Below are 20,959 nucleotides of genomic sequence, written 5' to 3'. Positions count from 1 at the left end.
ACTGCACCAGAGAGACTGTGCCCCCATGCCCCACCACTGCACCCATGCCACCAGGCACCAGACCCCCTGCTGCACCAGAGAGACCGTGCCCCCATGCCCCACCACTGCACCCATGCCACCAGGCACCAGACCCCCTGCTGCACCAGAGAGACCGTGCCCCCATGCCCCACCACTGCACCCATGCCACCAGGCACCAGACCCCCTGCTGCACCAGAGAGACTGTGCCCCCATGCCCCACCACTGCACCCATGCCACCAGGCACCAGACCCCCTGCTGCACCAGAGAGACCGTGCCCCCATGCCCCACCACTGCACCCATGCCACCAGACCCCCCACTGCACCAGAGAGACTGTGCCCCCCATGCCCCACCACTGCACCCATGCCACCAGGCACCAGACCCCCTGCTGCACCAGAGAGATCGTGCCCCCATGCCCCACCACTGCACCAGAGAGACTGTGCCCCCATGCCCCACCACTGCACCCATGCCACCAGACCCCCCACTGCACCAGAGAGACTGTGCCCCCCATGCCCCACCACTGCACCCATGCCACCAGGCACCAGACCCCCTGCTGCACCAGAGAGACTGTGCCCCCATGCCCCAGCACTGCACCCATGCCACCAGGCACCAGACCCCCCACTGCACCAGAGAGACTGTGCCCCCATGCCCCAGCACTGCACCCATGCCACCAGGCACCAGACCCCCCACTGCACCAGAGAGACTGTGCCCCCATGCCCCAGCACTGCACCCATGCCACCAGGCACCAGACCCCCCACTGCACCAGAGAGACTGTGCCCCCATGCCCCACCACTGCACCAGAGAGACTGTGCCCCCATGCCCCAGCACTGCACCCATGCCACCAGGCACCAGACCCCCCACTGCACCAGAGAGACTGTGCCCCCATGCCCCAGCACTGCACCCATGCCACCAGGCACCAGACCCCCCACTGCACCAGAGAGACTGTGCCCCCATGCCCCACCACTGCACCAGAGAGACTGTGCCCCCATGCCCCACCACTGCACCCATGCCACCAGGCACCAGACCCCCCACTGCACCAGAGAGACTGTGCCCCCATGCCCCAGCAGTGCACCCATGCCACCAGGCACCAGACCCCCTGCTGCACCAGAGAGACCGTGCCCCCATGCCCCACCACTGCACCCATGCCACCAGGCACCAGACCCCCCACTGCACCAGAGAGACTGTGCCCCCATGCCCCACCACTGCACCCATGCCACCAGGCACCAGACCCCCTGCTGCACCAGAGAGACCGTGCCCCCATGCCCCACCACTGCACCCATGCCACCAGACCCCCCACTGCACCAGAGAGACTGTGCCCCCCATGCCCCACCACTGCACACATGCCACCAGGCACCAGACCCCCTGCTGCACCAGAGAGACTGTGCCCCCCATGCCCCACCACTGCACCCATGCCACCAGACCCCCCACTGCACCAGAGAGACTGTGCCCCCCATGCCCCACCACTGCACCCATGCCACCAGGCACCAGACCCCCTGCTGCACCAGAGAGACCGTGCCCCCATGCCCCACCACTGCACCAGAGAGACTGTGCCCCCATGCCCCACCACTGCACCCATGCCACCAGGCACCAGACCCCCTGCTGCACCAGAGAGACCGTGCCCCCATGCCCCACCACTGCACCCATGCCACCAGGCACCAGACCCCCTGCTGCACCAGAGAGACCGTGCCCCCATGCCCCACCACTGCACCCATGCCACCAGACCCCCCACTGCACCAGAGAGACTGTGCCCCCCATGCCCCACCACTGCACCCATGCCACCAGGCACCAGACCCCCTGCTGCACCAGAGAGACCGTGCCCCCATGCCCCACCACTGCACCAGGGAGACTGTGCCCCCATGCCCCACCACTGCACCCATGCCACCAGGCACCAGACCCCCTGCTACACCAGAGAGACCGTGCCCCCATGCCCCACCACTGCACCCATGCCACCAGGCACCAGACCCCCCACTGCACCAGAGAGACTGTGCCCCCATGCCCCACCACTGCACCCATGCCACCAGGCACCAGAGCCCCTGCTGCACCAGAGAGACCGTGCCCCCATGCCCCACCACTGCACCCATGCCACCAGACCCCCCACTGCACCAGAGAGACTGTGCCCCCCATGCCCCACCACTGCACCCATGCCACCAGACCCCCCACTGCACCAGAGAGACTGTGCCCCCCATGCCCCACCACTGCACCCATGCCACCAGGCACCAGAGAGACCGTGCCCCCATGCCCCACCACTGCACCAGAGAGACCGTGCCCCCATGCCCCACCACTGCACCCATGCCACCAGGCACCAGACCCCCTGCTGCACCAGAGAGACCGTGCCCCCATGCCCCACCACTGCACCCATGCCACCAGGCACCAGACCCCCTGCTGCACCAGAGAGACCGTGCCCCCATGCCCCACCACTGCACCCATGCCACCAGGCACCAGACCCCCTGCTGCACCAGAGAGACCGTGCCCCCATTCCCCACCACTGCACCCATGCCACCAGACCCCCCACTGCACCAGAGAGACTGTGCCCCCCATGCCCCACCACTGCACCCATGCCACCAGGCACCAGACCCCCTGCTGCACCAGAGAGACCGTGCCCCCATGCCCCACCACTGCACCAGAGAGACTGTGCCCCCATGCCCCACCACTGCACCCATGCCACCAGGCACCAGAGCCCCTGCTGCACCAGAGAGACCGTGCCCCCATGCCCCACCACTGCACCCATGCCACCAGGCACCAGAGCCCCTGCTGCACCAGAGAGACCGTGCCCCCATGCCCCACCACTGCACCCATGCCACCAGGCACCAGAGCCCCTGCTGCACCAGAGAGACCGTGCCCCCATGCCCCACCACTGCACCCATGCCACCAGACCCCCCACTGCACCAGAGAGACTGTGCCCCCCATGCCCCACCACTGCACCCATGCCACCAGGCACCAGACCCCCTGCTGCACCAGAGAGACCGTGCCCCCATGCCCCACCACTGCACCAGAGAGACTGTGCCCCCATGCCCCACCACTGCACCCATGCCACCAGGCACCAGACCCCCTGCTGCACCAGAGAGACCGTGCCCCCATGCCCCACCACTGCACCCATGCCACCAGGCACCAGACCCCCTGCTGCACCAGAGAGACCGTGCCCCCATGCCCCACCACTGCACCCATGCCACCAGACCCCCCACTGCACCAGAGAGACTGTGCCCCCCATGCCCCACCACTGCACCCATGCCAACAGGCACCAGACCCTCCACTGCACCAGAGAGACAGTGCCCCCATGCCCCACCACTGCACCCATGCCACCAGGCACCAGACCCCCTGCTGCACCAGAGAGACCGTGCCCCCATGCCCCACCACTGCACCCATGCCAACAGGCACCAGACCCTCCACTGCACCAGAGAGGCCCTGTCCCTGTATCCTGGCACTGCTCCCTTGCCAATGTGCACCAGTCCCCTTGCTGCCCTGGAAAGGCCCTGCCCCCATACTGCTCCCACACAAATGGGCACCAGACAATACCAGGGGTGCAGGGTGCTCTTGGGGGAGAGATGAAGAGCAGGCACTGCCTCTTGGTACAGACGCAAGCAATATTTTTAAAGTTCTGGCCCTGTTAATTTGCAATTTACTGTACATACACACACACTTCGTGCTGGGTTGTTACACTCTGTTGTGCCTGCCCAGTGAGGGACTGGCCTGGTCCATTTCCCGCTCTGGTTCCCCTGTCCCAGCCCAGGGCTCCTGCATTTGAGGCCCCAACACTGCACAGGAATGTTAGGAACCATTAAAGTACTTGTGGGTTGATTAAAGAATTTGACCATAATTAACAACTGAATCGTGAGCCCCTCCCGATTTTTTGGCTCTCTCCCCAACACAGATAGGCTGGGTGGCTCACTGAGGTGAGTTGGGGGGGTGGAGGTGGCGTTCCCTCCCCAAGTCCCTTGGCGTTGCCAGCCTGAGCCACCCCTGGGGCTTTTTGGCCTGGGCAGCTGCCCCCACTCACCCCACCCCAGTTACAGCCCTGTTCTCGGGTAGTTTCAGTCAGCTTCTGCCCCCTTGGGGGGTTGGGTCCTGCTCAGCACTCACCTCACAGTGGCGGCTCCTGCAGCTCCTGCGCTGTGGGGCTGCCTGGGCCTGACTCTGCTCCAGGTGCTGCAACCTCTGGGGTTGCAGAACTGCTCAGGTTTGGCCCTGCCCCCTGACTGGACCAGATTTGTGAGAGTGGAGTTGTGGAGTGGGGTTGTGGTGCCATTCACTCAAATTTGGCCTCCCCGGGGTCCTGTTATCATGACGGCTGGGCCAAACCTGAGTGGCTCCAGAGGTTGCAATGCCTGGAGCAAGGAGACGAGCCCAGCCCACAACATGGGACAGGAGTTGCCATGCCACCCTTTGAAGCATTCTCGTGACCCAGTTTTGGGGCCCAACCCACAGGTTGGGAAGCTCTGCATTCAACAATGGAGGGTTAACCATTTCCCCTCCTACACACTGCCCCATAACCAAAGCCAGACTAGTTCTAAGCGATGACCTTTTAGTCCCATTAGAACACCAGCTCCCACCCCCAGTTTCCATCCTCCACGAAGCTGGAAATTCACCAAAATTTCAAAATGCAATTTGAACAGTTTTATTATGATTCACTCACTCAGCCCCCAGCCTCCCTTTACCTAACCTGGCTACTCCACTCCTACAGCACCCTCTGCTGCTAGATCCACAGAACAGAAAGAATAGGTGTTTCATTCCCAGCTGCAAATCCTGGGAGGCTGGAGAAGAAATAGATGGGGCAAAATTATCAGGGCTTCTGAGAGCAGAAAGGAAACCAGCCCCCTTCCCTTTTAATACAATAACTCAGGTGTTCCACACGTTCTATGTGCAGCAAGTGGACACCCTCCAACAATCCCCGATAGAGCGATGACAGTTTTTCTATGCGACCTAGACTAGCAGCAAGAAGGCCGGCACAGGCACCGTGGAACCAATCATTTCAACAGCACATGGCAAAAAGCAACTGGCCAGCACGCACTGTTTGCTTTGCACTGAGACGTGGGACCTATGCTTTGCCCTCGTGCAGGAATGCAAAGACATCCGACCCGAGTTCAATCTCTTTCTCCAAGCAGCGTTAGTCGGACATACGCAACACACTCTCCACTAGAGGAGCCAAGTCACTTGAAAGAGCCACAGTCGGGGGTCTCAGATCCATCTCCGAGATGTGGACAGCTCAGCCATCCTTTTCCAGTGTTCTTTTCTCTGAGGTGCTGCTGGTACTTCCCGAAGAGAGATTCACTTCCAGCAAACAATGATGTTGGGATCATTCTCCAGTCTCTCATCCAGCTCTCGGTAGCTCATGCCTGAGGAAGAAGTAAAGAACAACATCTCTGGCACTAACATGAGTCCACCCTGCCAACCAAAGTCCCTGTTATTGCTGATGGGGGGAAAGGCAGGCAGAGGGGTGACAAGTCAAGACTAGAATGCCTGATTATGTTGCGTTGAGTCCTCAACTCTCATGCTCCAGCCATTGGGTCTTGGTTTGAGCTGAAGAATGGCCAACAGTGAATGCACAGATTCTGGATTTTGTGTCTCCCAGCTTGCTCACTGGAAAAGTAGCTCTAAAACAGAGACCCAGACCAGCCAGATAGCCAGGATCAAACCGTGGTATCTCGGCAATTACCATTTCAGTGCTGATGGCCATGTCTGACAAAAGGAAGACTCAATGTAGACTGGCCCTGTGCCAGCTTTCCCCTTTCTGCTTTGCCAACCTCTCTCAACCCTCATCTCTGACACCCCCACCTATTGCAATCTTGCCCACAAAACTCCTCACCTCTGACACCCATTTCAGTTTTAACCCTTTCCAGAGAACATCCTCCCTCGCTGGTACAGCCAGTGATCTCAATGGCTCATGCATCGCTCCCCCTCACCTTTAACTTCCCTATGCCAACCCTTCTCTTAGGCTGTTCCTGAGCAGACACTCCAGTGCCCCAAACAGTCCAGCGGTTGAGATATGGACAGCTATTCCTTCAGTGGGGATCTAATTGAGACCCCTAAGTTCGTGCCAGGTGTGGGGCGTACCAATTTTAAATCCAAATTTCCAGAGGACAAAAGGTTAATCCGATACCCTTCTGAGGCGCTCAGCTCTCAAATCCCCTCCTACAGCCAACTCCCTCTCCAAAACACACCTTTCCATTAAGCCTTTCAGCAATCGCCACGAGATTCCTTCCGCATCTCTCTCTAGCACACGGCTGAACTGTTTGTTCCGCATCTGTTCTAGACTTTAAGCTTCTATGACCTGCAGGGACCATACTGTGAACACTCCAATATTTTGCTGTCTAAACAGGATTCAAGAAAGGGCCAGGAAAAAAAAAAATCAAATGGGTTCTGCTGAAAGGGTCTCCTGAGACGGAACCTCTTCTGGGGCCATGAGTTCCCACTGTTAGGGCCCTGCACGGACGGAAAATGGCTCTCAGCTAGGTTTGTTACAAGGTGAAGTTGGGCAACGTCTGCAAGTTATTTCATTTGATCAAGTGGGTTTGTCTGGTGCCTTGCAACTCCTGCATATTGCTGCAACTCATCCAAATTGCAAGAACAAAATCCCTCCCACAGCAGTACAGAGCCGAATACAAGGACTACAGCTCATAGGTGCTACTGCAGTGCAAATCACAGAGTACCAAATGTTACGGACCTTGAATTAACACCCCCGCCCACTGCCGAGCCATGCTTGGTCTCTTCCCTCTCACTCGAACACAAAGCTGGGTTCCTGTACCTGTTTTACAGCAGATCTCATCATAGCTGTGGCAGCCTGTGTACAGCCGGGCTGGGTGACTTTTCTCATCCCGCACTATCTTCACAGGATACTTCTGGAGCCGCCGGATGAGGCCCTTCATCAAACCAAACTGGATGAGCTTCCTGAGAGAAGAAGGAATTGCTCTCAGAAGGGCTGCCATCCCAGGAAACCCAGAGTTGGAAGGGTGTGTTCACCTGCCACATGGTCTCAAATGCCAGTGGGGCTCAGCTCCAACCCAGCCTCTCCTCCCACCTCCTCGAGCAAAGTCAGAATGCTGAGCAGGTGACCTACCAGCATGTTTGGAGGTTACATAGAGTATCAGGGTTGGAAGGGACCTCAGGAGGTCATATAGTCCAACCCCCTGCTCAAAGCAGGACCAATCCCCAACTAAATCATCCCAGCCAGGGGCTTTGTCAAGCCTGGGCTTACAAATATCTAAGGAAGGAGATTCCACCACCTCCCTAGGTAACGCATTCCAGTGTTTCACCACCCTCCTAGTGAAAAAGTTTTTCCTAATATCCAACCTAAACCTCCCCCACTGCAACTTGAGACCATTACTCCTCGTTCTGTCATCAGCTACCACTGAGAACCGTCTAGATCCATCCTCTTTGGAACCTCCTTTCAGGTAGTTGAAAGCAGCTATCAAATCCCCCCTCATTCTTCTCTTCCACAGACTAAACAACCCCAGTTCCCTCAGCCTCTCCTCATAAGTCATGTGTTCCAGTCCCCTAATCATTTTTGTTGCCCTCTGCTGGAGGTTTTCCAATTTTTCCACATCCTTCTTGTAGTGTGAGGCCCAAAACTGGACACAGTACTCCAGATGAGGCCTCACCAGTGTCGAATAGAGGGAAATGATTACGTCCCTCAATCTGCTGGCAATGCCCCTACACATACAGCCCAAAATGCCGTTAGCCTTCTTGGTAGAAAGGGCACACTGTTGACTCATATCCAGCTTCTCGTCCACTGTAACCCCTAGGTCCTTTTCTGCAGAACTGCTACCTAGCCATTCGGTCCCTAGTCTGTAGCGGTGCATGGGAGTCTTCTGTCCTAAGTGCAGGACTCTGCACTTGTCCTTGTTGAACCTCATCAGATTTCTTTTGGCCCAATCCACTAATTTGTCTAGGTCCCTCTGTATCCTATCCCTACCCTCCAGCGTATCTACCTCTCCTCCCAGTTTAGTGTCATCTGCAAACTTGCTGAGGGTGCAATCCACGCCATCCTCCAGATCATTTATGAAGATACTGAACAAAACCAGCCCACACCAATGGGGAGGACTTCACTTTCTGCTGGCCCAGCAGCTCTAACTGCTGGGTCATGGGGTGAACTATAATCTCAGTACAGTTCTGAAAAAGGAAGGCGCTAGGAGCATGAAACAATCAGGAGAACTGGGCTCCGCTCCTGCCTCTGCTGCAGCTTCACTGTGAGAGCCTGGGTAAGTCACTGTGCTGATGTGCCTCAGTGTCCCCACCTGTAAAGTTGGGTAAATGATACTGAGGGGTACACTCTAAGCCAGCTCTGCTAACTAGCCATGGGCTTCCCACATCACTGAGCCATTGGCATTCATCTGCGCTTTCACTGGCACACAGCGATGTCATGGCCTCATCCTCAGAGCTTCCTTCGGAAAGGGGATGCAGCCTCAGACCTTTCATCCACTCTCTGGAGCTGCAGGGTGTAGCGGCAGATGAGGTCTCGCACCGTCGTGCCGGGGCTCAGCCCGCAGTAGAGCTGGAAGACGTCTCTCAGACTGGCTCGCTTATGACCTGTGGGGAAGAGACACACCCTGAAGTGACAAAACGGGGGATAGAGCTAAGGAGTAGAATGTCCTGGAGATTAACAGGGCCTGCCCAATCCCTGGGGGGGGGGGGGTCTCACTACCATCCCCAAGTTAAATGGTGGTGGAACAGTGTCAACACAGAAATATGGAGCTGCCTTTGTGTGCTCCGCAGGTCATGCAGCTGGAATATTGCACCCATCTGAAGGGGGGGAACGTTGGTCAGGACATACAGCTTATCCTAGACTCTGAGACTGTGACATTCTACCAGGACATGTGGGACTTTACAAGACCCCAGGTTAGCATCTCAGCTGAAGGATGATGTCACCTAAAGTGTGAGTATCAGGACCAAGTCCTGCAATGGGACACATCATCCTCGCCTGGAGAAGTGCTCCCAACGCGGCTTCGCTCTTACCAAGCTCATAGGAATGGGCAGACTGGATCAGAGCCAAGGTCCATTCAGCCCAACCACCTGTCTCTGACAGCAGCCAGCACCAGCTGAGTCAGAGAGAGATGTAAAAACTCTGCAGTAGTTGATTTGGGATCATGTGAGGGGCAGATTAAATATCATCCTGGTCTCTAATAGTTAAAGTTGTCTTAACACCTGAAGCACAGGGTTTAATATCCCTTCTAACCGTGTTATCATAGTTAATTATGGTAACTGACTATTCTTGCAGTCCATATAATTATTCAATCCCTTTTTAAATTCTGTTAAATTCTTGGCCTCCACAACATCCCATGGCAGTGAATTCCACCATATAATTACACACAGTGGGAAAATGTATTTCTTTTCTGAATTTGCCACCTTTTAATTTTATTTGATGTCCTCCTGTTCTTGTGTTAGGACACAGGGGAGAATAGAAACTCCTCACCTCTCTTCTCTAGGCCATTTGTTATTCTATAGACTTCTATCGCGTCCCTCTTCGTCATCTCCTTTCTAAGGTGATGACCCCAGTTTTTCTATTCTCACTCTTCTCTGAACCCCTCTGATTCTGCAATATCCTTTTGGAGCAGGGGTGGCCAGAACTATATAACCACTTCAAATGAGGCTTTACCACTGATTTATATAAAGACTTTAGAATAGTCTATTATTCTCCACCCTATTCCTTATTCCTCCAACCATCTGGTTTGCTTTTTTAACTGCAGCTGCCCACTGAGTAGAAGTCTCCATTGATCTGTCTACAATGATGCCCAGGTCCCTTCCTTGAACTGATACAGTTGACTTAGAATCCTGGCAGGCATGGAAGTAGTTAACGTTTTCCCTTCCACTGTGCATTACTCTGCATTTATCAACGCTCAGTTTCATTTACCATTGTGATGCCCACTCTGAAGGTCTCTCTGAAGTTCTTCCCAGCCATCCCTTACCTTGACTAACCTAAATAACTTTGTGGCATCTACAACTTTTGCTGCCTCAATACTCAACCCCTTTGTCAGATCATTAACACATTAACACAGGACCTAGTACACAAACTTGAAGGCCCCGCTACCAGCCTTTTGCCATGAGCAAACTCAAGGGAGAAAGAGCCAGTGCTGAACTGTTGGTTTCCCAGTCCCTAGCAAATCTCTGGAGGAATCAGAAGGCCGTGACGGCATATCCTGGGCCAGCACAATCTTACCATATCTAACTCAGTTCAGGCCTGCTATACCTTGCTTGGTGACATAAGAGAGACATTCTTCTTGGAGGCATTTATCATCCACCAGATCCTGGACTTTAGGTGTGGTACAGTATACATTTGAGTACTGGTAAGGAAAAAGAGAGATGAAATTCCTATTAACCAGAGGCTGCAGAGTTTTAGCTCTGGGCCTAGGATTTAAGCCAAACAACACTAGAGACTCCAAGACAAACAATTTGGTGGAGCCAGCCAAGGAGAAGAACCTGCAGCACACCACCACAAAGCAGCGTAACTGGCACGTGAACCAAAGCACTGTGCTGTCCTGGAAGAATTACCCTCTATAGAGCATAGGGTGCAACTGCATGTCAGAAGCCCAAGATTCTTCCCCTTTCTAAATCTGGCATTGTGAGCCAGTGATTCTGCTCGACCGAATTCTACAGCCACTGCTGCGCCAGGCCTACAGTTCTGCTTATACCCATGTGCGTGTTAGAGCAGATGCGTCCTGTATGCAGCCCTCTCTGCAACAGTACCAGGAACCAGGTGCTATTAAAAGAATATGGGGAAAAACATAGCAGGTCCCATGCATTCAGATGGCCCAGCTCCAGTCATACCGCCAAGGACAACAGCAGAGCTGCAGGTCAGTACTAAAGCTTTACAACCCTATTGCAGTTCTTAGTACCAGCCTAGCACTCCCATACTGGTTTTGTCCTAGGTCTTCTCCCAAGAAGGGGCTGTCTGTCCACTAGTGAGGTAGTTTTGTGCTGTGCCTAATATGGGGCCAGCAGACTCCTTCCAAGAGAGACCAGAGCTCCAGAGGTGAAAGGTCACACGTGCCAGGCTAATAATGGGCTGGAATTTTTTGCTCCTAGCCATACGCACCTGAAGTATGGAGACCAGAGTCACCACCCCATAGTATCTGCAAGACAGACAATGAAACATTAGAAATCACCGATTATAGATTCAAACACCAGCCTCTTCCCTAGTGAAGGCACAGGTTTTATTACTCTCCACTAGCTGCAGGCTGGGTTTTCTGTAGTGCTCCCTCTACAGGGAACTCTGCAGGGAATTTCTCCTAAATTCAGAATCCCATGTGTCAAGGGGATCGGGATGCAGGGCTAAAGTCAGAACTGGGGGCGAGAAGGGTGGGTATATGGATCTGTGTGAGTGTTCTGATCAGGGACCCTTCTCCTTCCCGATGCCCTAGGTCTTCGCACTTACAGCAGGTTCTGGATAGCAATTCGCACCAAATTGAGCTCCACGTCAGCTTCAGCAGAGATTTTCTGGATGTGTCGAAATCCATCAATGTATGGCAGGATCTAAGGAGGCAGCACGTGAGAGCGATCAGACCAAAGAGTGGAACATCTGCACGAGAAACCCCCTATAGAGACATCAAGGGGAGCGTGCGTGTGAGGGAAATCTAGTGTGTTTTCAGATTGATAATGACAGGTTTCAGAGTTGCAGCCGTGTTAGTCTGTATCCGCAAAAAGAAAAGGAGTACTTGTGGCACCTCAGAGACTAACAAATTTATCTGAGCATAAGCTTATGCTCAAATAAATTTGTTAGTCTTTAAAGTGCCACAAGTACTCCTTTTCTTTTTGCAGATTGATAAGGTAATCTATGACCACAAACAATTAAATGACTCAATCATCATCATTGCATGGTTATTGCATGTGGTCACTATGGGGCAGAGTTATGGTTGTTTAGGTACCTTACCTGTGCATTAGTAACACTGATATGTTTGGATTTCTCTTGAGTTAACCTTAGCTCTATGTTTCCTGTGTTTATAACGTTTGGTCTGAGGAAAGTCACAACATCCCTGCAATGTTTTTTACCCATAAGTGACCGATACATACTCTCAATGGTATCTCTGTCTTAAGGTAGCTTTTTTAACATGAGACAGTGATATGGTTCTGTGCACCAGACACGTGCACTTCTAACATCCAAGAACTCTTGTATCCAACTTCAAAATCACATTTACTGGGAAGAGCAAATTATATCATTATAGAACTGAACAAAAAAGACACAGGCCACCTTGGGCCAGATTTTCCAGTAAACGTGGTCCATGCACAAAGGGTCAATGAGACCATCAGAAGAGATTTAACATGGACACTAGATACGGTGCTGTCATAAACATACAGCTAAGGGTAGCATAACATCCCTCCTTTACCTGTAAAGGGTTAATCAATCATAGAATATCAGGGTTGGAAGGGACCTCAGTAGGTCATCTAGTCCAACCCCCTACTCAAAGCAGGACCAATCCCCAATTTTTGTCCCAGATCCCTAAATGGCCCCCTCAAGGATTGAACTCACAACCCTGGGTTTAGCAGGACAATGCTCAAACCACTGAGCTATCCCTCCCCATTAACCTAGTTTCAGAGTAGCAGCAGTGTTAGTCTGTATTCGCAAAAAGAAAAAGGAGTACTTGTGGCACCTTAGAGACTAACAAATTTATTTGAGCATAAGCTACGAAAACTTATGCTCAAATAAATTTGTTAGTCTCTAAGGTGCCACAAGTACTCCTTTTCTTCTTTCTATTAACCTAGTTGGCACCTGACCAGAAGGACCAATGGGGAAAGAAGATACTTTCAAATGGGGGGGCAGGGAGGGGGAGGTTTTTGTTTGGGCTTTTGTTGTTCTCTACCGAGACAGAGAGACCAAGCAAGTAATCCAACTCCTACTGAATGATACATCTAAAATTACAGAAATAGTAAGTAATAGCAAGGAAATGTGTTAGATTATCTTTTGTTTTAGCTTGTGAATTTCCCCTAGGCTAAGAGGGAGGTTTATTCCTGGTTTTTTTTTTTTGTTTTGTATTTTTTGTAACTTTAAAGTTTTGCCTAGAGGGGAATCCTCTGTGTTTTGAATCCGATTACCCTGTAAAATTACCTTCCATCCTGATTTTACAGAGGTGCGTTTTTACTTTTTCTTTATAATAAAGTTCTGCTTTTAAGAACCTGATGGGTTTTTAGTGTCCTAAAAACCCAAGGGGCTGGTCTGTGCTCCCCTTGTTTACTCTCAAGCCTCCCCAGGAACAGTCAGGGGAAGGGACTTGGGGTGATATTTTGGGGAAACAGGAACTCCAAGTGGTCCTTTTCCTAAATCTTTGTCAAACTCACTTGGTTGTGGCAGCGATATCGTTCCAAAGACAAGGAAGAATTTGTGCCTTGGGGAAACTTTTAACCTAAGCTGGTAGAAATAAGCTTAGGGGGACTTTCATGAAGGTCTCCACATCTGTACCTTAGAGTTCAGAGTGGGGAGGGAACCCTGATACGTGCTGAATAAGAATACAGGACAACCTCACTATAAACACATGCACCTCTGTATTCCATCCCTGTTTGGAAGTGTCTGCAACTGGAGAGCAGAGTTCCATGCTATTTAACACTTTGTTAACCAGCCCTAGTCACTGGATGGACACTTCCCCATAAAGGACATCTTTGCTTGATTTGGACAGCGTTAGCAACAGTCGTTGCCTTTTATCACATGTTCACTGGGAATGGTTCAGCACAGGCATACCACTGCAATCAGTAAAGTCTTCTCCACAAAAGGGATCAAGCTCCCCAGTCCTAGGACCCTGGGAAGGCCGGGCTGCTACCCAATAGCATTCTCCTTCCTCTTGTCTCCCAAGCAAGGGATTTATAGCCCCAGGAAAGGGCTACGGGTTGCTGAGCTGTGGTAACCCCTTGCTCACTGGGCACTAGGTAGTGCAACAGCCCTGTCACATCTCCATTCAGCTAATGGAGTCGCTGGGATGGGAGATGACCCCATTAGAATGTCCCCCCTGCTTAGCCCTGCCCGGATGAAGCAGACAGACCTGCTGAGTGGTGAGATCCCACTGGGCATTGAAGAAATCATCCTTGTCCAGGGTGAAGACAGGCACATCGTACTCTTGCACAATCGGAGGGTCTGGCCGCTGCTCGATCACTTTCAGGTGAATGGTGTTCGATTCATCTAGGGAGGAGGAGATGAAAGCACTCAGTTTTGCTAGGAAACACCTGCTGTGTCTCTCAACTTTCCCAACCAAAATCAGCCCTGCTGTAACAGTGAACTGCACCCGCTGCTGACATCACGGCAAGATTTGACCCTCAGATGCCAACCTCCCCTTCCATCCTCTGTGCAAGACTCTGTTACAGCAATCTGGTCCAGCAGTTCTCAAACTTTTGTACTGGTGACCCCTTTCACATAGCAAGCCTCTGAGTGTGACCCCCCCTTATAAATTAAAAACACTTTTTTATATATTTAACACCATTATAAATGCTGGATGCAAAGCAGGATTTGGAGTGGAGGTGGACAGCTTGCGACCTCCCATGTAATAACCTTGTAACCCCCTGAGGGGTCCAGATCCCCAGTTTGAGAACCCCTGATCTGGTCAGTATAGAGCAGCTGCCCTTTTCTTCCCAGCAGTAGCCAATTCCGCTGTAATCACAGCCCATTAGCACTCCAGGGATGGCAGAGGCAATAAGGGAGCAGTGCACTCCCACAGTGCATCTAACTCCCTTCTCTCCCCTGTGCTCCTCCCCCATGAAGGTCACACAAGCTACACTTCAAATACCGCAAAACAAAACAGCACAAGGGTGGGGTACAGGTGGAGCTGCAAGTCGGACCCTCCACCCCCAAACTACAAACACTATTATCAGGCAGCTCCTTTGCCTCAGACAGGATCCCCTAGTGGGGTGATGCTAAGGGACTCATTGTGAGGCTGGGAAGGGACAGAGAAAGAGACTACATTGCAGCTGGATGTCCAGCGAACCTACCTATTGGCAAGGTACATTTCCCAGTGGCGTTGAGCTCCTCCAGGAGGATGGTCATTATTGGCACCAGCTTTTGTTTACTCTCTTCATTGGAAATGAAGCCACTTTCCAGCTAGGAGAGAACAGGGTCAGTGTCATTGCCTCTCAATAGCAGCAAGCCACCTCGCATCTCTCTATAAAGCTGCCATGGAGCTGTTATGCAGGCAATACGATAAGGAAACCCCACTGGTATTTTTTCCTTTGTTCTTTTCTTACTTATAGTTTGATCCTGGAAACCTGTCACTCACCTAATTAATGACAAATCTCCCCTTTAAACCATGATGTGTTATACAGGATCAAGTGGTGAAATCCTGGCTCCAGTGAAGTCTCAAACTCCCATCGACTTCAATGGATTTCATCTAAGGAATTATTTTTTAGGGCCGTAAGCAAGCACAGAGGCCTGAAAGGATGTTTTTAACTTGAGAAATATTAAGAGTATCATGACAAGGAGAAATGGTCAGTGCTTTGGAGTACAAGTAGTCTGCTTGAATGATGTCTTTCTCCTCTTCAGAAAAGATACCAAACTCATTCAGAGCACCCACGTAATCTGAATTCATTTTGAGGGCATACATGAAGAGTTTATGGGCTTTCTCACGCTTCCCCTGCCGTTTCATTTCAAGGGCTTGATTCAAAGCTGCTTTGGCTTCTAATTTGATTTCTGGGGAGGGTTTGGATTTCAGCACCAGCAGCTCTAATCCACTTGAAGTCATGCTGAGTCCAGTTGTCTGCCCTGTGTGCCTGGTAATCCCTACATAGCCTACTCCCAATTTAGTTTTCAGGAAGGAGAGTCCTTTGAGCACTGCCTGACACTGCTCTTCTACCGCAGCCAGTGGTTTTCCATGGCTTTGTTGGCAGATCTGTGGGAATGATCAGGGATGTTTACCATGGGCTGTTAATACCTTACGTGAAAGTGTAAGCTTCTATTCAAAGTGTTGCTAAGGAAGAAACAACACAATTGCGTCCCTTGATCCTAAACAACACACATCCTCACCTGAACTACAAGCTTCCCTATACAGTCATTATGGTCACGTGCATGATTCTCAAAGTGCATAGTTTATACCATTTACTGTTAAAAAGGAAATTTTAAATTAATGAACTCACACTTAATAGAAACAAACCACCCCCATATTATTTATTATCAATCACTGAAACTGGCTAACTTAAAATAGTCTTATTTCTAACAAAAAGTGGCTGGAGTTTCTCCATTATGAGAACTCAGTTTCCCAGGAAATGGACTAGAGAAAATAGTGAGAAAGACACTACCTGACATTTCAATTTGTTTAAACAAACAAACAAAAAGTGAATGGGCGTTGCATTATGTGCTTTAATTAACCATTATGTGCTTTTTAATTAACCATTGGAACAGTTTACCAAGGCTGGCAGTGGATTCTCCCTGTTTTTAAATCAATGGTGTCTGTTTTTCTAAAAGCTCTACCCTAGGAAGTTCTCTGGCCTGTGTTATACAGGAGGTCAGACTAGATGATTACAGCAATCCATTCTGGCTTGGAATCTATGAACAACAATAAGGCCTTGCCTACACTGCCACTTTACAGCGCTACAACTTTCTCGCTCAGGGGTGTGAAAAAAAAACAAACACACACCCTGAGCGCTGCAAGTTACAGCGCTGTAAAGCTAGTGTAGACAGTGCACCAGCACTGGCAGCTACTCCCCTCGTGGGGGTGGTATTTTTACAGTGCTGGGAGAGCTCTCCCCCAGTGCTGGTGCCACAACTACACAGTCACGTTAAAGTGCTGCCATGGCAGCACTTTAATGCTGCTAGTGAAAACACACCCTAAAGTGCACCCATGCACACACAATGGGGAAGAGTTGGGGTTACAGACACACAACCCTGACTATAAAAACACTTAACAGCACAACCACAGCATTCTCTTAACGTATTTTTATATGTAATCACGTAAAAAAGTGGGAATTTGCTGTAATATTTTTATGATCCCATGTGTGCCTCAGTTTCCCCTATAAAAACAACAAGGAGTCCGGTAGCACCTTAAAGACTAACAGATTTTTTTAGGCATAAGCTTTCGTGGGTAAAAAACTACTTCTTCAGATGCATGGAGTGAAAATTACAGATGCAGGCATTATATACTGACACATGAAGAGCAGGGAGTTACCTCACAAGTCAGTATATAATGTGTCAGTATATAATGCCTGCATCTGTAATTTTCACTCCATGCATCTGAAGAAGTAGTTTTTTACCCACAAAAGCTTATGCCCAAAAAAATCTGTTAGTCTTTAAGGTGCCACCGGACTCCTTGTTGTTTTTGTGGATACAGACTAACACGGCTACCCCGATTCTAGTTTCCCCTACGTTTTGCATGGTTACCCAATGTGGGGAAAAAGGACTATTTGCTCTCAGGGCAGGCTGGGAGACACAGGTATGAATGTGGCCTAGCTGTCTGAGCATGAATGGGTCATTGGAAAAGGACTGGCTGACACCAGCCACATATCAATGGGAAATCTGAGATGAGTAGAAAACCTAGTCACCAGGACACGGACACGTAGCAACCAACGATCCTGAGGGAGATGGATTTCCCCACCTCACAGCAGGGAAGCTGAGCAGAGACTCCCAGCTCGATAACAAAGGACTGGGAAGGTTCAATCTAAATAGACGATCAGACCGCGTGGCCTACCCTGTGTAGGTAGGACAAGACCTCTTGGAGGTCTGGCACATCAAAGGGGTTTCTCCTAGAGATTGTTCTAAAGCTGGAGGGGTGGGGGGACATAGCACCAAACCTGTGGATCCACATTAGGTATTGAACGGGTGCATCATTGCCACATCTGACCTCTAAGGTAGTGAGATAGCCAGCCAGTTTCTTCACAATGGGTTCCAATGCACAAGTCTTGGCTCTAGCATCACAAACAAAGCCCAGATTGAAGAGCAGAGCATTCCGGCTGTATTTTTTGTGCTCGATACAAACCGGGCAGCCAATCAGCTTCTTCTCCATAGCAGTCCTATCAAAGAAAAACAGGCACAAGCCGTCAACTGCGATTGTTCTGGAAGCACTGGTCAGAACTCCATAGTGAAGGATTTTGCTTTTAAAATAGACACTCTTTTGCTTTGTATGAAAAATACAACGGATCCTCCCCAAACTTACAGCCCTTACTCCGAGCCCAGAATGAACTTTCTGAGAATTCAGAAATAAACGCGTTCATCAGTTTACGAGTGAGAGTCATTTAAGAAATTTAGCATCTGTGCCAGGCTTTGTCCTGAATTCTCTTAACAGAAAAATGCAGATTCTTCAAAGTTTCCATGTAGTTAAAATTCATTGAAATCTTGTGCACAGACTGTAACTAAATTATTAAAAATGGTGATTGCTCATTGCTATGATTATACAGGCTACAAACAGGTTCAGGCCACCAGCTCAGGTGACTTAATGAAGTGGGGCCAAAGTTAACAACCGCAACTCACAAGAATGGGCCTCTGTTCTTTATTTTTCTCCTTTAGCAATCTAGCCTTCTGCCTCTTCAGAAGGTCCCTGTTCCCCTATAAGCACTGACGGCATGGTTTCAACAGCACTTGTCTTGAACAGCTTGATTCCTGCTGGACCTGCCAAGCAACAAGCTGTGGGCCTCATCTCTTAGCTAGGACTGGTGAAAGGTGATAGGAGTCTCTCCTATCCAGGTCTATTTATACACAGAGGAGCTACTGCTCAAGCAGTGGCAAAGAAAGCTTCTCTCAACCCACATGCCTCCCCCTTGACCTGAAGGTGCCATCACTAGAGGTGAAAGCACAGATTAAAATCTCCATGCTCCAGTCCATCCTTGGCCTCTCTCCGAAACAGAAGAAAGGGGTCCCAAGGAGTGTAGTGGTGGGTTTTGTGACATGGAAACTTGTCTGCTGGGAAATGGACCAAGATCCACAAGTCATATCATGCAGGCCACCAGTCAGCTATCAGATGGGTACAGCAGTCAGTCACCTCTGGGTTGAGCAGGGTGAAAAGCCTTGGGGAGCCAGAGCTCTGCTTTGAGACTGTGGGTGCAGTTCTAGGTGGTACTCACACTGTGATGAGCTTGTTCTGCAGCTCGGGTTTGGTGATGATGTACACCTGGACTGTGTCAAAGAGTTCTCGGGATATGAAATCCTCTGGGACCTGCATGGCCAAGGAAACAATAAAGTATCACTGAAGAGCCAAAGAGACATAACCCTACAGTCTCATAAGAAACCCTAGCAACAGGATACAGGCAGGACAAGGAGAGTGAGCACCTCTGAAAAGTCACTTTTGTAGAGAGACACAAGATGTCACAGTATAAAATGTCACAGTTCAGCTGAAGACACACACAGGGCCCAGCTGCAGGCCCTTGACTCATGGGGCCACCATTGGCTGGGTGCTGGAGACAGCATAGACTGAATTCCCTCAGTTCATTGCCTGATTGAATACCCAACAGACCCCCGCTCCAAATACTCTGGCATCACTGACCTGGTAGGTTATTTTAGGCCCCAGCGTTGGGTGGAATTCACTGAAGAAGATGCACTCAATTCTGCTGCTGCTGTCCATGGTTATTGCTGCAAGAGATACAACACAGAACTGATGCTTACCAAAAGACCAATCGAGAAGATTCTCTTTGGATTCTCTTCTCTTGGTCTTTTCCTTCCTCTCCCACGGAGAATGTTAGTGCAATAAAAATAATACAAACCTTACATTAATGCAAATTTTCAAATTCACAAGACTCATGTGTTCCAAAGCTGAGTTACAGCAGCTGTAAATCTGGCCTACGTGATATATACAAACTCTGAAATTAATGCCATGTGTGATAATACACATGCATTAGAGGGACAGGTAGCGTATAAAATATCCCAGCCTTTGACACAGCACTAGCATGGCTTTATGCACTGAATTCCAGTGCAATCACCATACTAGTGGCTGAGCCCTATCTCATTAACAAAGTCACTTTACATCAAAACAGGCCATTGCCTCTCCTTCCAGTCCAGCAGTTACTTATGTGAAGCAACACTTTAACACACCTACTGCCCACTGGAAGTTGACTGTACATGCAAAATATAAATTATTCCCTGACTTCTACATGATTAAAACATTAACTTGAAAGGTGACCTGCAAAGGTACACAAAAATGGAATAGAATTATGATATCATAAAAAGCAAGAGTGAAAGTTTAGCAACTGCAAGAGAAAGGAGTCTTAGAATATTTAAATCTTTTTTTCCTCAGGCGCAGGGGCAGGGGGTGAATTTTAGGCATAAATATTCAACAAAAGCAAACTTTTTTTTTTGTTTTTTAGTATTAAAGTTTAACATGAGCTTTTTGCAAAGATTCATGTTGCAAAGCACAAACTCGCAAGTTTTATGGACCATGAACATAAAGGTAAAACTGAAGTTAATGTTCAAATGCAAATTAATATCCCCAGAACATTTCCCTCCCCCTTAGCCACACTTCTTTTGCTCAGTGCTACAGCTGCTAATACCTAAAACGTCTATACCATTGATCATCCCAGGGTGTCAGCGCATTAGTGCAGCTGGGTGAATATCGGCACCGCACTGTACAGAGACATAAAGCCTGCTTAAGAGCATACAGCAAGCTGGGGAAAGGGACTCTGGAGTCCTGGCCCTGTGAGCTAGCGACTGGACTCCCTTCCCCACGACGGGGATAGAACCCAGGAGTGCTGGTTCCCACCCCCCCAGACCCTCTCCCCTCCCAGAGCCAGCACAGATCCCAGCAGTCCTGGCTCCCGCCCAGGCTGAGCGCACACCCTGGGCTCTCAGCTCTGGGGGGCGTAGGGGGAAGGGAACTGTCCACGTGACGTGCGCTAGACGGGGGGTGGCAAACAGCCGCGCCCAAGCGACCCTACAACAACCCGGCGCAGGGCCCCAGCCTTTGCAACTCAGCCGCAGACACGAAACCAATCACCTACCCCACGTCGCACATGCGCACACAGCCGCCGCCTAAGCCAGAGCAGGAGCCCTTTTACCCGAGCTTTTCGACAGGTGCATGCGCAAGCTAGTGGTCACTCCCCACCGGCCGATCTACGCATGCGCAAGCTA

General features: G+C 50.6%; 1 protein-coding gene across 4 annotated transcripts; it reads right to left on the bottom strand.

Moving 5' to 3' along the window:
• Positions 1-4,611: 4,611 nt before the first annotated feature.
• NPRL2 (NPR2 like, GATOR1 complex subunit) lies at positions 4,612-20,923 on the bottom strand. Of its 4 annotated transcripts, none has more exons than XM_084633391.1 (12): positions 20,830-20,923; positions 19,383-19,468; positions 18,964-19,055; positions 17,748-17,916; positions 14,911-15,019; positions 13,971-14,107; positions 11,378-11,475; positions 11,039-11,075; positions 10,193-10,286; positions 8,418-8,535; positions 6,755-6,897; positions 4,612-5,345 (listed from the first exon to the last, which is right to left on the bottom strand). In XM_084633391.1, the coding sequence occupies exons 2-12, from the start codon at positions 19,458-19,460 to the stop codon at positions 5,278-5,280; spliced, it is 1,143 nt and encodes a 380-aa protein (XP_084489517.1). In that variant the 5' UTR covers positions 19,461-19,468; positions 20,830-20,923; the 3' UTR covers positions 4,612-5,277. The 4 variants fall into 4 exon arrangements, with proteins under 4 accessions (XP_084489517.1, XP_084489515.1, XP_084489516.1 ...); XM_084633389.1 differs by lacking the exon at positions 20,830-20,923 and adding an exon at positions 20,383-20,814; XM_084633390.1 differs by lacking the exon at positions 20,830-20,923 and adding an exon at positions 20,398-20,814.
• Positions 20,924-20,959: the final 36 nt, after the last annotated feature.

This window comes from Lepidochelys olivacea (genome assembly GCF_965140295.1).
Source record: "Lepidochelys olivacea isolate rLepOli2 genome assembly, chromosome: 7".
NCBI lineage: Eukaryota > Metazoa > Chordata > Testudines > Cheloniidae > Lepidochelys > Lepidochelys olivacea.
The sequence above is the reverse complement of the archived record's forward strand: the minus strand, read 5'-3'. Positions and strand labels throughout refer to the sequence as shown.

What these genes read in the sequence shown, in the direction of transcription:
- NPRL2 (XM_084633389.1), bottom strand. Translation starts at nt 20,407, where the DNA reads ATGATCAATGGTATAGACGTTTTAG. An exon ending in CAATGGTATAGACGTTTTAG is followed by an intron (nt 19,469 to 20,382) that starts GTATTAGCAGCT and finishes TATCTCTTGCAG; the next exon opens with CAATAACCATGGACAGCAGC. An exon ending in CAGAACAAGCTCATCACAGT is followed by an intron (nt 17,917 to 18,963) that starts GTGAGTACCACC and finishes TTTCTTTGATAG; the next exon opens with GACTGCTATGGAGAAGAAGC.